Raw genomic sequence first — 14,429 nt, 5'->3', positions numbered from 1 at the left:
TTTGTTCATGAAGTACAGAAGGTTGTGTTCTTTTAGGGTTTTCTTTGTGTTCGTGTGATTGTGAACAATAGGACAAATCCACTAATTTCTGTACCTCAGCTATTCTGTATTCTAGTGGCATTTTCAGTTGTCCAGTCTTTGGAAAGACTCCCTAACTTAATTACTAAAATGCTTCTCATTTTCAGTTGCAGAGTTTGAAATGCTGTGGCAATTGAGATACAAATGTGCCAAATGTGAGATATGGGTAATTTAGCCAGCACATGTGTACCTTTCTACCCTTTTAAGAGATACTTGAATGTGTCAATTTGTTCTTTGAGAGCTGACAAACTACAATTTCCCTGAGGATTGTTTGTTTACATCTACCCCTGTGCGTGATAGTCATTGACAGTCCACAGCATCGAGGAAATGTGAGAAATACAGGAGAAGATAATGGACTGCAAATTAGGTGAAGGGATAGGCACCTCCATAGCAATTCAATACAGAGATTCTTCTGAGCTCTGCCCAAGATAAAGCTACTGGAATCAGGGGTCTGGTATCCTGTGTCTGTTAGCAGAGCTTGTAGGAACTGTGCATCCAGGCATTCAGTACAGCCTACTGCTGAACAGAGGGAAAAATGAATTTTCAGCTCATAAATATGAATAAAATTATTGCCTGTTCATCATTCTTACTGCATCTGCCTGCATTATCCTTTCATCTGTATCAGTCTAAGTAGAAATGTCCCAGTTCAACATTGATCTGTGTTAATGGCAGCAGGTGCATTTATTCTTCGGTTCCGTAGAGAGGACTGTCTCCTCTGAAGTTGGAGAGGTTACTACATTGCTGTATCTTCTGCTCTGAACCAAAGCCTTACCAATGCCCTTTGTTGCAGCATTCAAAGAGGACAGATTTGGAAGAAGCTGTTTGTGGATTGGCAGTCCTTTGAGATCTGGTTGATTTTAGCAACTAGCAATTTAAAAAAAAGTAGAAAAGTGGTACTGCAAAGGTGTTCCCACTTACAAGATATTACTGATGTGAAGCATCTTTCAAAACTAGGCTGCCATCTAGTCTTTAATCTTAGTGATTTGATACTGGGGGGATTAAATACATGCTTAGTTCATAATAACTTTTAGAGTTAGTATATTTCTGCAATGGGAAGTGGATTTCAAGAGCTTATAATGTTACTTAAGATATTAGAAATTATCTTTTATGTTCATTTATCTTCTTCTTTCTTCTTTTTAATCACCCTTCCAGCTTGTAGGTGCAAATGGAGTTCTAAATGTTGGTGGAAAACTTCGTCTACAATTATATTACCCACCTTCAAGGACCAAGTCATATTCAAATGCTGTTGAGGTTTATGACTGGTGGGCAAAATGTCCTAGAAATCGTTACCCATCAACGTTATACATAACTGTAAAAGGCCTAAAACTGCCAGATCATGTAAGTTAAATATATAATACGTAAGCATATTTGCAAATATGCAGACTTTTCTGTAGGAACTAGTACCTAGATAGAGGATGTGAGTCTGTGTTCCTATGCGTGTATATAAAAGCTGGGCTTACATGCAGTATATAAAATATATAATAAGAATGTTGCATCTCAAGGTAGGTGTTTCAAACTTAGCCCTTCATAGGTATCTTTGAAAAATAGGCATACTTTCCCACCTAAAGCTTCGAATATTTTGCTACTGACAGAAAAAATTCAGAGTACTTTCTTGATTAATGTTCCTTCTTATTAGCAGAATTGACATTTTAAGTCACTGGACTCATGCAGGTGTATGAATTCTTGGAGAAAATATGCAAGTTACTTAACTCTGATTCCCAGCACCCTCTAGCTGTATTGAGCTGTATTTTTTTTCACAAATGAAAGCTTCTTTAAAGATAGGCTTACACTGGTATGTGCTGAGATGAGCATTCAAGATAAATATGGCATTTCATTTTCTACAATGCAAGTACAATATTGTTCTATTATATAATTTCCCTTTTGTATTTAGAGCTCTAATAATACTTTCTTCTGCTCACTTTTGTACTATGAAGAGGTGATCTGTGGAAGCCTGGTGAGATGTGCACCTTCTCAGTAGTACAATATGGTACAATAGTAGAGTAATTCTAATTTTCACTGACCTTAATAGTTATTAAAAGTAGGAAAGTAACAATTATTTGAAAAAATTGTGATACCATTTGATTGACACAACTTTGGAAGCTTGGATTACTTTCTGACTTCCTGTGAAATTTTGCAATGCAGTTTTCATGTATTAAGCTTTTTCCATTCTCTGTGTTTCAGATGTAGCAAAACATTTAAATTAAAAGTACCTTTTAATCTTTTCAGAAATTATATTGTTCGCTTTAAAAATATTTTTTCCCTGATACTTAGTTTTGTTTGCCTTAAGGTTGGTCCTTCTTTTCACTCCATGGCAGCTGTTCAACAGGAACAAGCTAATACAGCACTGTCAGAACTCCAGAGAGAAGGATATGAACCTTCTTCAGAGGAGAAGGAGCCATTTAAATGGTCAAGATTGCCTGGACAGGTGAAGTGTTTTTCTTTGAATTTTAAATGAAAATAATTTATATATTTACTATATTTTTGTAAGTATTATGAAGCAGGTAATTAATTAAAATAATTAATAAAAATATTAAACAAAACATAAAAAACTGTCATAGATAGTAGATGAGGCTTAACCTGAGCAAATATGCTTGATTTAACCATTTTTTCACCAGAACAGACAGGTATTTTTATCTGCATAATTCTCTAAGAATTTGAAAGAGTAGGGTTATTAAGGTAATGGAAGTAAGACAGGAAACCAGTTCTCAGATTTCAGCTTGATTAGAAATATATTTTCTTGACTTTTTCTGTTTGTTTGTTTGTTTGCTGAAGATACTTTTATACGATAACACAAAGAGCTTACACTGAAGAACCATGTAGCTACTGTGGATATCGTCCTTCACCTTAAACTTTGAATTTAGTTTAGGAGAAAAAGCCATTGGGTCAAAAAGAGGTAGTATGTTGGGAGAAGGGAAAGGGAGCTATATTACTCATTCCATTTTTTTGGGATGTTTCATCTCTGGTTCTGTCTTTAAAAGTCAGAGATTTAAATACAGATGAGGATGCTAAAAGTGATTTGGTAGAAGACCAAAGGTTTGAGTGCCTGTGGTTGGGTTTCTGAGTTCACACTGCAGTCATTAGGTTATGAAAAGTTGTGCTTAGACTCCTTAAACAAGCTTGACTTACAGTCTTAACTCCACAGCTTACATCATTGATGGTAGGCATTATTAAGCTCTTCTTAAGATTAAGGAAATTATTTCAATTTTAATTTTTTTTTAGGTCTTTTTAAACTTGCTAGTTGTTTGTAATAATGGAGCAGAAAGAGATTATTATACATTCATGTGGCCTAGGTTATGTTGCAAAACTGTCTCTGTTTGTAATAATGTCTTTGAATTTTACTTTGGAATGCCATTAAGATGTTACTAGCCTTTTAGAACTTATGCATGTCAGGGGTTAGAGTGTATTTTATGCATTGCATAATTAATATTCCTACTGCTTGTTCCCTGAAAAGCCAGGCTTGCCGCATACCCAACAAGCACCTGTTTTCCCTGCGAGGTGGGGATATGGGCTGCTTCTGTATCCGCTTCTCTCATGATGGGAGAACACTGGCAGCAGCATGTGCAGGAAGGAATGGCTATCCTATTGCTTGTAAGTTAAAAACGTTTTGGCTTTTTTCTTATAATTCAGGCATTTGGAATTTAAAGGTTAAGGGAAGTTAATTTTTAAATTGTGCTTTTTGAAAGTTTCTGGTTTATAATTGTGATTTGAACATTGTTCTGTGCATTAAAGAGCATTGAGGAAAATGCCCTTTCTGTGTTGATAGGGCTGAAACTGGCTTTTCTTACATGGTTACATATACACAGTTTAATGGTATGAAATGGCACGATTTCTGCCCAGAGACCTAATGGAAATACTAAATGAGTTTGCAGAAGGAACATAGTTTCTGATGATAATGTTTTAAGGGAAATAACTTTTTAAGCCTCCACCTCATACACCTTTCATGTAAGTTTTTCTCCTAACCTGTCTTGAAAGTTAGATGCCTGAATGTTGTCATCTCCAGACAGACTGCTGGAAGCTGCTGTCTTCCATGGTCCAGTTCAGTCCAAGTACAAACATTCCTTATAACTCAAATTTTTGACTACTTTTTGACTAGCTTCAACTACATAGTTCTTAAACCTTGCATAAGAATTCTGAGATTTAGAGAGAGCAGTATTTTAAGCATGCACAAAGTAAGTGTTTAAATGCAAGGAACAGTATATCTAGATTCCTTTATTACACAGCCCCAGAAAATTATCTCAGTGTTAAAATATTTCTAAGATTGGTCAAGTAGTTGTCAAAAATTTAAAAAACCCCAGCTTAATCCTAATCTGGTTCTAATAATTTAAAGCAAGTAAACTGTTTCTTAAGGGGTAGGACATTTGTGACATCCATGAACCACTAGATGGAAGTAGATGCTTTCTGTCCATTCATATCTAGCAATTATTTCATTCTGTTGCCTCAAAATAAGAAGACAAAGAAAATGAGTTGATTTATGCTAGCAGAAAATCAGCCTAGGATTAGACTAAACTTTGGCTCTAGTAGCTACATCTATGTGACTGAAAATACTTACAAAACTTTTATTTTTCTGTTTGAACTTCCCTAGTGTATGAAATTCCTTCTGGACAGCTCTTGAGAGAATTTTATGGTCACCTTAACATAGTGTATGATCTTTGTTGGTCAAAAGACAATCAATATCTTCTTACTGCTTCCTCTGACGGCACTGTCAGGTTAGTATGGTGAGATGTTCTGGCAGATACCATCAGAAGTTGAAAAGAAAGTGGTCTATTTCAGTGTGTTACTACAAACTGCTACAATGTTTTAATTAAGGATTTGATTACTGTGTGACTACAGTAATATAAAAATTGTGATTGGGTTAATCTCTTACACTGTATTTACTATTTCTAATGTATTTGTATTTGAAACCAAAGCTTTTCCAAAAACTCTAGTGACTACATCTACAGTGCAGTGAAAAAACAAAAGACTTTTTATTTCAAGAAGACACTGAGACAGTTGTAATGTTCTGTTCCTGGAGAAATTGCCATACTGTAAATGAAATATTAAATTTGCAAATTTGAACATGAGGCAGGAAATTGAAAATTTAAGATTCAAGTTATGTGTGTGAATTTGCCACACTGCATATATGTGTATTGGTGGTGTTCTTTTGGTTTTTGACACTTAGTAAAAGAATTCAGCTTAAATTGCTGTATATGAATTTTGATACTGTTATTTATTAAATCAAATCCTCTACAATTAAAGTGTACTTCCATACAGTGTTAATGTTAAAATATTGATCTGTTCAGATCTGAAAACCAAAACCCTCAAAGCTGTAGATACACATGAAAACATGGCTAGGACACTGTACAGTTTTATTATGAACAACTTCATTGGATTTCATAGAGCTTTTTGGGGTTTTTTTAGCTCTTCAGATCCCTATCTGTTATTTCTGTTATGCAACTCAGTAATGCTACAGGCAGTTGCATAATTGAAATGCCAGAAGAATTGTTAAATGATATATTGTATGTGTGGAACTGTTTTAAGGTCTTTTTGCTGCTTCTATGTAGGCCTAAAAAGAGTGTTTTGAGAGTTCAGTCCTTTTATTTTTTTAATTTGGGAGTGGATTAAATAAGAATTTTTTATACTGAGGTAAATATCAATTTCAGTCATTTATGTTGCCTATAAGAAGGCTGAGCTGTTCCTCAATTCTTGAATTTGTGGCAGCAAGTTGAAACTGCAGTGGTCTGCCTCCTTTTCTGTGTACTATGCACAGTCACTGTACGAGTTATTAGTTCCTGTATTTGTTGTGAGTTGCCTTCAGCTCCTTAAAAAGTCCCAGCACCCCATTGCTTTAAAGACATTATCAGTTTATTATTTGGATAATCTTGTACTGAATTCTAAGGCAATGTGAAGGTAAATTCATGACCTTATGTGAATTCTTCTTTATATAATGTTTTATGTTATCCTCAAGCCTTCCCAAGGTTTAGTTCCACAATATTTGTGAGCAATAAATTAGTTTTTATTTTGTTAGATCAAAATCATTCTAAAAGATAGGTAGACTCCTTGTGACCTTTCTGCATCAAATTGTGAATTAATTGCAGTACTCTAAAGGGTTGGAATTTTCTAATTAAATCACCTCTGAGTAAGCTTAGAATTCCTCAGTAGCCACCAGAAATGGTCACCTCACCTGGAAGGGTGCCACTAAAACAATTTAATAATGTACTGTAGCTGAACACTCTGTGCAAAGTGCTGCCCACCTGTATTTAATGATCCAGGTACTGTTCTATTCTTTGTGGACTCATTTTTGGGAAGGCTCACTAATGAAATGCATACCATCAAATAGAAAGCACTAAGAAAAATCTGATCTTGCAGCTATGGGTGGCAAAGGATAGGAAATAGATTAATAGTAAGAAGTGAATTTATGTGATGTAAACATCCTTGAGATCATGATCACTGTGTGGCTGGTAATTATTATTTTAAAAATTTCTCGGGTTTTATTTATATTTAGTGGCCCTCAATGTTCCTTTAAGAGTTTTCTTGTTTTAAAATTGTTTTAAATGGATGATACCCCAGAAAATATTAATTTGGTTATAACTCCTGAAAGAAAGAAATGAATGCGTTCCATGGAATTCTTTATGAGTATTTTAAAATGAGAAATATATCCATTAAGTGAGTAAGCAGTCATTAATTTGCTTTGAAGACCTAATTCTGTGTAAAGTAGTAAATGTTTCATAATTCTTGTTGGAAAGTACCATATTAAAGGGTTAAATAGAGGTGGAACAAATTGGTAGGATAAACAGGTGTTGTTAAGTGTTTGCAAGTATTTACCTCTAGAACCAGTAGCACAAAGTACGGCAGCAGTTGTACCTGTGTGTGTGACTGCTTTCTGCTATAGAAATTCTGACCTTGTTTCCTTTCAGAATGTGGAAAATAGAAATGAAGGCGGCCTCTGCAGAGAGAGTTTTCCCTCATCCTTCATTTGTCTATACTGCCAAGTACCACCCAATTGCTGACTCGTTGGTTGTGACAGGATGTTACGACTCAGTGATTAGAATCTGGAATGCAAATGTGAAAGAAATCCATGGGCAACTACTACAGGAGCTTGATGGTCACAAAAGTTTCATCAACACACTTTGTTTTGATGCAGAAGGTATATAGTTAATATTGCTTTTACAAATAGTTGTCTTTCCAATTGAAGACCAACTTGAGTGTTACTAGTTCACTTTGTAGAGGCAGCAGTATATTTTCTTTCTTTATTATTTCCCAGTATATAATTTCTTAGGAAGAAGTTATTTACTGGCAAAGTGGTGAGACACTGGGACAGGTTGCCCAGAGAGATTGTGGGTGCCCCATCCCTGAAGGTGGTCAAGGCCATGTTGGTCAGGGCTTTGTTGTAGTGGAAGGTGTCCCTCCCCATTTCAGGGAGGTCAGAACTAGATGGTTTTTAAGGTCCCTTTCAACCCAAACCATTCTATGACTCTTCCATAAAGAAAATGAGGTAGTAGTAATTAGATTGTGAGAATTTTAACACTAGACTGAAGAAGTGGGAAGGTGATGAACTTTTCAATATTGACAAGAGTAGGAAACACTGAGAGAAAGGGACAGAGGTTTGACCATTGCGAGTCATGTCAGCTGGTAGGTTAACAGCTGAAAGTGAATGTTGTACTGACATGTACTAGTGGAGGAAGAGTTGAAGATGAGTGAAAGTTAGACTTTTTCTAGTATTAGTGACATCACTAATAGGTGGTTCATTTTAGTCACTGAGTAGGTACTGCAAAGAGGAAAGCTGTATTTTTATAAAGAATAAATATTTGTGCTTAAAGAGCAAGTGTTGGAAAACACTATTTGTTCTAGTTCCAGATTGTCTTAGTGAATGTATAGGTAAGCATTGAGCTATCATGTGAAGCTCGTTGAGCTGTAAATGCTCACATTTGCTGGTTTTAGAACATGAGTAAAAATGAAAAATATTAAAACTATGTTCTGCACCTCAGTACTTGACGTATATGCTACATCCAAATTTATGGTGTCAGCTTATGTTGTGCAATATGAGCAAATGCATTTGCAATGAGTATATTATAGCAAAAGAGATGGAATAATTGGTATTTGCCTATTCACAAAAGTGATAGAACAGAAGGTTGTTTCTTGTTTTCTGTATTATTTTTTTGTGGGTGGTATTTTACTTATAAGACATTATTTCTCAGGACACCACATGTTCTCAGGAGATAGTTCAGGACTGATAATAGTTTGGGATACACCTGTCAAAGGAAGTTCTCAACACCTTTTTCAACACTGGAAGATAAATAAGGTAAACGGGTTTCTTAAACTAGCTTTGTAATTTTTACATGAACTGTTTCATATCTATAAATCTGATTTGAATAAATTTTTTTATACATTACCTTTTAACTGTATAGATGTATTTTCTTTAAAAATTGGTATAGGAGAACTGATACAATGTGCAGCAATTCACTGACTTAATTTTTTTTAATAGTTTTGCAACGTAATTGGGTTGGGCACTGGAACAGGCTCCCCAGGGAAGTGGTCACATCACCAAGCTTGAGAAAGTTCAAGAAGTGTTGGACTGTCAGGCACATGGTTTGACTCTTGGGGCTCTCCTGTGTAGGGTCAGGAGTTGATCTTTGATGTTCATAGTGGGGCCCTTGCGACTAAGGATATTCTAGGATCCTGTGGTTCTATATTTTTTTTCTATATAAAACATGAAAATACTTGGGGTTTGATAGCACTGTATTAACAGGTAAATGCTAATGTGTTAAGTTTGTTCTCTAGAGACAAAAAAAATAGACCACAGGCTTTACAAATCACCTTTGTTCATACTTCAGAACCGTAATGTTCAGTCAGCATTTCTGTCATCAGCTTAATTTTTTTAAAATTCAGTCACAACAGAATCTGCCTCATGGTTGTAAAAAGTTGATGTCTAGGATGTAATGCCTTGATATAGAAACAAACTTTTTCCTTATCCAAATAAAATGAATTGAGCAGAAGAAGAGTAATGTGAGAGAAAAATGGGCAATAACATGTAAAAACATGAGTTTTAAAACACAAAGTTATATAATTTTCTTTATTTTCCATCTTTCTGTAGGAAATAAAAGAAAATGATATTAAAGGAACACCAATAAATCATTTGGAAGTGCATCCGAATGGAAGGCATTTATTAATCCATGCCAAAGACAGTACCCTGAGAATTATGGACCTCAGAATGTTAGTATTTTTGGTGACAAATGTGTATTTCCTTTCTGTTTTAAAATCTACTTGGGGGAATAAAGTACCACAAAGATATTAGTTGTGTAGTTGGGAAGGAGAAAGATGTCCTAATAATCAAGGATAGAAATGTTAGGGTTAGGAAATGGTTTTGAAACACTGCTCTGTTACCGACCTTTTGGGTGATATTGAGTAAGACTTTTAGCATAGAATATCTAAAAATTACTAGATTACTTGGGAGCCTAAAGTGGCATGAAGAATACAATGTTAGTCTTGTAAAGATTGAAATCCCTTTTAAAATGCAATCTGGGCATGAAAAGAACTTGGTAACATACATGTGTTAGTTTTGCATTTTCAAGACTCTGCGAAGGATATTTTGATGATGAAATGGAAGATGATCATAAATACTGAAAAACGCAGTGGTGTACATATTATGGTGTATTAAGCAGGCTATGAGATATTTTTGTACAAGTTTTCTCATTCTTGATAGTTATAAGCATGATTCTTTGATGATAAACTAAAATAAAAACCAAGAAGATTACAGACTCGCTTGAGTTTCATGTTGGGAGAATGACCAGTTCAACCCAATAATCAAATCACAGCAGCATGTTACTCAGAGCTTTATACAATTGGGTTTTTAATATCTTGAAGGATGGAGATTTTATGACTTTTGTGAGTAACATGTTCTAGTGTTCATTCACCCTCAAAGTAAAAGACTTTTTTCTTACATTTTAAACAGAATTAGCTATATTTCAATTTATGTCTATTCCCTCTTGCTCTTTCATTGGGTGGGAGTGGGCAGAGTCTCTCACCAATCACTTTCATATGTTGATAAGATACGCTTGGAAAGTCACATTAAAGATATGAACAAGTTTTCTAAATGTTTCATCCTTAATTTCATAGGTTTCTTTCTGCCCCTCACTACACAGAAAATCCCTGGAGGTATTTAAAAGATGTGTAGGTGTGGCCCTTAGGTACATGGTTTAGTAGTGGACGGGACAGTGCTAAGTTAACAGTTGGACTAATGATCTTGAAGGTGTTTTCCAAGCTAAGCAGTTCTGTTATTGGACCGGATTGAATGTTTGAACTAGGACTTTACTGTATTATAGTGCACTTTTCTCTTTTACTGTGGATGATAACTTATAATGGCCATGCTAGGAGCTAAACTGTCCACTCAACTGAAGCATGAAATTGCTGGATTAAGAGAGGGAACGTGTAGTTTCTGAGTTAGTGTTCTTCTGTTGCTCCTCTTTCTAAAATGTGCAGAGAGTTTTAGTTTGAGAGGGAAAAATGGGCATGCATATTAATCTTTAAGAAAGAGTTTAATATGGGGTGCAATTTCACAATTATTTTAAGCAAGTTTATCCATAGAACGTACCATCTCCTGCAATCTCCCACACCTTTGGCCATGTATTCCTAGCATTTCCTTTTTATCATCTCTATAGATCTTTTGATGGAGGGGCAAGTCAGATCAGTGAGCTGATTCAACTAAAAATTAGCCTACAAATACAAATGATTAATTTTCATTTTAATCAACTACCTGATCAAACTCATCTGATAGCTGCCCAAACACTAGAGAAGAAATGAGGGAGAGCCTGGGAAAATAAGGGTGGAGAGGACACCACCAGGACTGCTACTTTGACCACAGCCCACAGTTACATTGACTTAAGTCTATCAATAAACCACAGGGTCAGATACCCAGCAGTGATAACTTTACACGTCAGCATTAACTGTTCATTCCCTGCATGAGAAAAGAGGGGGTGGAGGTCACGGATGAACACAATTCACTTTGATTGACAGCTGGTTGCTCTTAACTTTCCCCTTTCAACTTGCTTTTTTCATCTTTTTGGATAATGCTGCTGTCCTGTCACTTAGGTATGTGATCGGGATTTGGTTTGGGTTCAGTCCTCTCCTTGGGGTTTCATGTGAAGGCTAGTTTTACATCTTGCAGGGCTCTCCTAAAGACATCTCAGAGATGCTATCTTTCTTATTCATACAGCTAAAATTCTTATTTGGGTTAATATGGTCTCGCACTGGGATCTTTAAGGCATCCTTTTCTCTTACTTGCCAAATAGAATTTCATCTAGGGTATCCGCATTTGGAATATTGTTTAAAATAATTTTACTGTCGTATTAAATGCATTGCACTTCTCCCAGTATACCTCCATTGTTTCTGCAGTAACAAATTTGAAAAAATACTGTCTTCTGTCCTTGAGGGCTACAGTGGCCTATTGCTGTTCTTCTTTCCTCCAATTCTGCATTGTAGTATTGCTGCTGGGTTAGTCTCCATGTTGAACTTTGATACCTTTTTCTAGGCTATGCCTCCTGTTTAAAATAGCCTCTTACAAGCTGACTTATGCTTCTTTCTATCCTTTTGTGGATTCTCTCCTACTTGATGCCTACAAACTGTTTGACAGTAGATCATTATGACTGTGCTGACCAGGAGTGTTTTACTGAAAAAAGATTAGGCTACCTAAGTTGCAAAATAATATTAAACATATCAATAGTAAATCAACGTTTATGTCTGAAATCCGTTGATTCTACTACTGGTTTTCTAACCAAGGAGACATTAGTCTGAAGAGCTGAAGAGAGCTGCTGGGTAAGTTTAATCATTCAAGCTCAAGAAGCATAATGAAAACTTTTTTGGCAGAGCTTGGAGTAATAGTGACAATTGCCCCATTTTTTTGCAAAGCCCAGGATCAAGATAGTGCAAATTACTGCATCTCTATCTGTTCTCTAGATCTGAGGATTTCCTTTTTCTGCTGAAAGACAAGGATGTACACTTTCACCTATACTGTCAGGTGCATTATGAAGGTCAGGGAAAAGAAAGGATAAACACTGCACTCTGCAAAAAGTGTGTGCTTGTGTTTGGGATGCGAGGTATATTGATTTTTCTGAGGAATAGAGGGGGGAAGTGACACTTAAAAAGTTACATTGTCTATTCTGAACGTATCTGCTATATCTGCAAACTTTCTTTATCTTTAGCTTGGCTGCAAAGAAATACATAGGTGCCACAAATTACAGAGAAAAGATTCACAGCACCTTAACACCATGTGGTACATTCCTGTTTTCAGGAAGTGAAGATGGAAAGGCTTATGTTTGGAATCCAGAAACAGGTAACTAATTATTTTATGGACTTAAGCCAGATTGTCAAGGCTGAGGGGGAAAGGATTTTTTAAGGTTTATTGAAACACTTTTGTTACGGAATTAAACTTTGGTAAGATGTTCTTAAATCCTGAAGCTTCAGCTCCACCTTTTAAATAGCTGTTACTAATCTCAGATTTAATTCTCTAGAGGAAATTAATAGAGGTAACATTTGTAATATCCAGCATGACTGGAGCACCTGAGGCTCAGCTTTTTGTATACTGCAACTCTTTACATGTGGTGAGGATCTTAAAATGGAATGCACAAAAAATGTTTTAGGTCAGGTAAGTTTTTCTGTTGTGTTGTTTAGATTTGAGAATCAAATCTCTCTTGTTCAGAACCACTTCATCTCTGTGGTGGGCAGTCAGAGATGGAATATTTTTGGTGTGTGGTATATAAGGTTCCTCTGTGAATTAGTCCCCAAACCAAGGAGTTTCAAAATAGCTACCAAAATTTTTCTGAAAAAATGTGACGAAAATGTAGGGTAGAGTTTCTTGTACAGGAGGTAAAAGAGACAAAAATAAGAGTAGAAAGTAGCAGAATACCATTTTGGATTTGATGACATTATATTCTGTCTGTAATTATAATCTATATAATTTTTTAAAATAAAACAAGTAAATATTTTAAAACTGGCAGATAACTAACAGATCTGTTTTGAATTTCTTTCCATGTTTCCAGCTACATTAACTTGAATCTCTGCCAGTACATAATTTGCCTGAAACTTAAAAAAAATAATAATAATAAAAGGAGGGAGGAACTTTGTTATTAATATGTTTTTATTGGGTTTTGACTTTGTTTACACACTGTATTTGCATTTGTAGTGCCATCAGCTGAAGAGCTAATTTTATTTATATTTTTTAATAATTCTCTGCTCAACTTTCACTCCTGTCAGTACTGTATAGCTGAAATCCACAAGTAAGATGGCTATCTTTGTACAATGCAAGCACAAACAAATACTGTGGAACGCCACCTTTCCAGAACTTGCTTATCAGAACAAGAGAACTCGGCTAACCTGGTGCATCCTCTGGCATTTCCTGCAGCTATTGCAACAGCAATAACTTTTCTGACTTACTGAATAACTTAAAATCATGCAATATTTCCTTTGTCTTATGCCAAAATGCTACTTCTCAATGAGGAAATTGACTGAACAACATTTATTTACAGTGGCAGACACTGCAGTAATACAAGCTTTAACCAGCTGTTATTTTCCTGTATTGAATTTGTTTCAGATATGTTCCTGTGGCATTAATAAACTTTTTTCACTTCTGCAGGAGATCAGGTGGCCATATATTCTGAACTCTCCTTCACATCTCCACTTCGTGATGTTGCCTTTCATCCACATGAACACATGGTGTCTTTTTGTGCCTTTGGTCAAAACCATCCAATACTTGTATACATTTATGATTATAAAGGTACAGTACAAATTTTCTTGATACTCACCTGTAAGTATTTTGTATTTATAAGTGGTTTGCTAGTATTGGTACTTCTTTCAAAGGAAATAGAAAACAGTCATTTGATGATAATGCATATCTTTTTTCTGGGAGATACCAAAACTGAATTGAACATGATCCTGCACAACCTGCTCTAAGTGATGCCACTTTAAGCAAGGGTTTTGGCCAAGCCAAAATCACCAGAGGTCCCTCAAGTTTAAATTTGTTTTTGTATTTCGTACTGTGTGATTTTTGCAGCACTTTATCATATATAGGCAGCATCATACAAAAGCCCTTTTTCCAGTATCAAGATGAATTATGGAACCAGAAAATACAATCGTTTGGGAAACTAATTAGGAGCTTAATAGGAATCTCAATAGTTTGTGCCAGCTATGTTACAAAATAATGTTGAGGAGCTGTATAGAAATGAATGAGAGTGTATAGACTTTTAATAAATAGCTGTTACATCTGTGATGTGATTATGTGAGAGATATGTTTATTCCCAATGTTATATTGAAGAGAAGATAGTGATAAATGCTAATTTTGAATTTTTGGTATACAAAATAAAATTCAGATTGTGCTTTGCAGG

The 14,429-nt window shown here is 35.4% G+C and overlaps 1 protein-coding gene across 5 annotated transcripts in view; it reads left to right on the top strand.

Annotated features, from left to right (window-relative positions):
• Nucleotides 1–14,429, top strand: part of AHI1 (Abelson helper integration site 1) — a 90,091-nt gene that overhangs the window by 16,241 nt on the left and 59,421 nt on the right. For all 5 annotated transcript variants that reach the window (XM_048297687.1, XM_048297684.1, XM_048297686.1 and 2 more), the window contains 9 exons: nucleotides 1,231–1,416; nucleotides 2,366–2,503; nucleotides 3,534–3,666; nucleotides 4,661–4,784; nucleotides 6,972–7,201; nucleotides 8,253–8,356; nucleotides 9,149–9,267; nucleotides 12,252–12,382; nucleotides 13,682–13,822. In XM_048297687.1, coding sequence (XP_048153644.1) covers nucleotides 1,231–1,416; nucleotides 2,366–2,503; nucleotides 3,534–3,666; nucleotides 4,661–4,784; nucleotides 6,972–7,201; nucleotides 8,253–8,356; nucleotides 9,149–9,267; nucleotides 12,252–12,382; nucleotides 13,682–13,822 — 1,306 coding nt within the window. The remainder of the gene's footprint in view (nucleotides 1–1,230; nucleotides 1,417–2,365; nucleotides 2,504–3,533; nucleotides 3,667–4,660; nucleotides 4,785–6,971; nucleotides 7,202–8,252; nucleotides 8,357–9,148; nucleotides 9,268–12,251; nucleotides 12,383–13,681; nucleotides 13,823–14,429) is intronic.

The sequence above is a fragment of the Corvus hawaiiensis genome, chromosome 3, assembly GCF_020740725.1.
Source record: "Corvus hawaiiensis isolate bCorHaw1 chromosome 3, bCorHaw1.pri.cur, whole genome shotgun sequence".
NCBI classification, from domain to species: Eukaryota; Metazoa; Chordata; class Aves; order Passeriformes; family Corvidae; genus Corvus; species Corvus hawaiiensis.
Note: the sequence above shows the minus strand (reverse complement) of the source record. Positions and strands in the feature narration are given on the sequence as shown.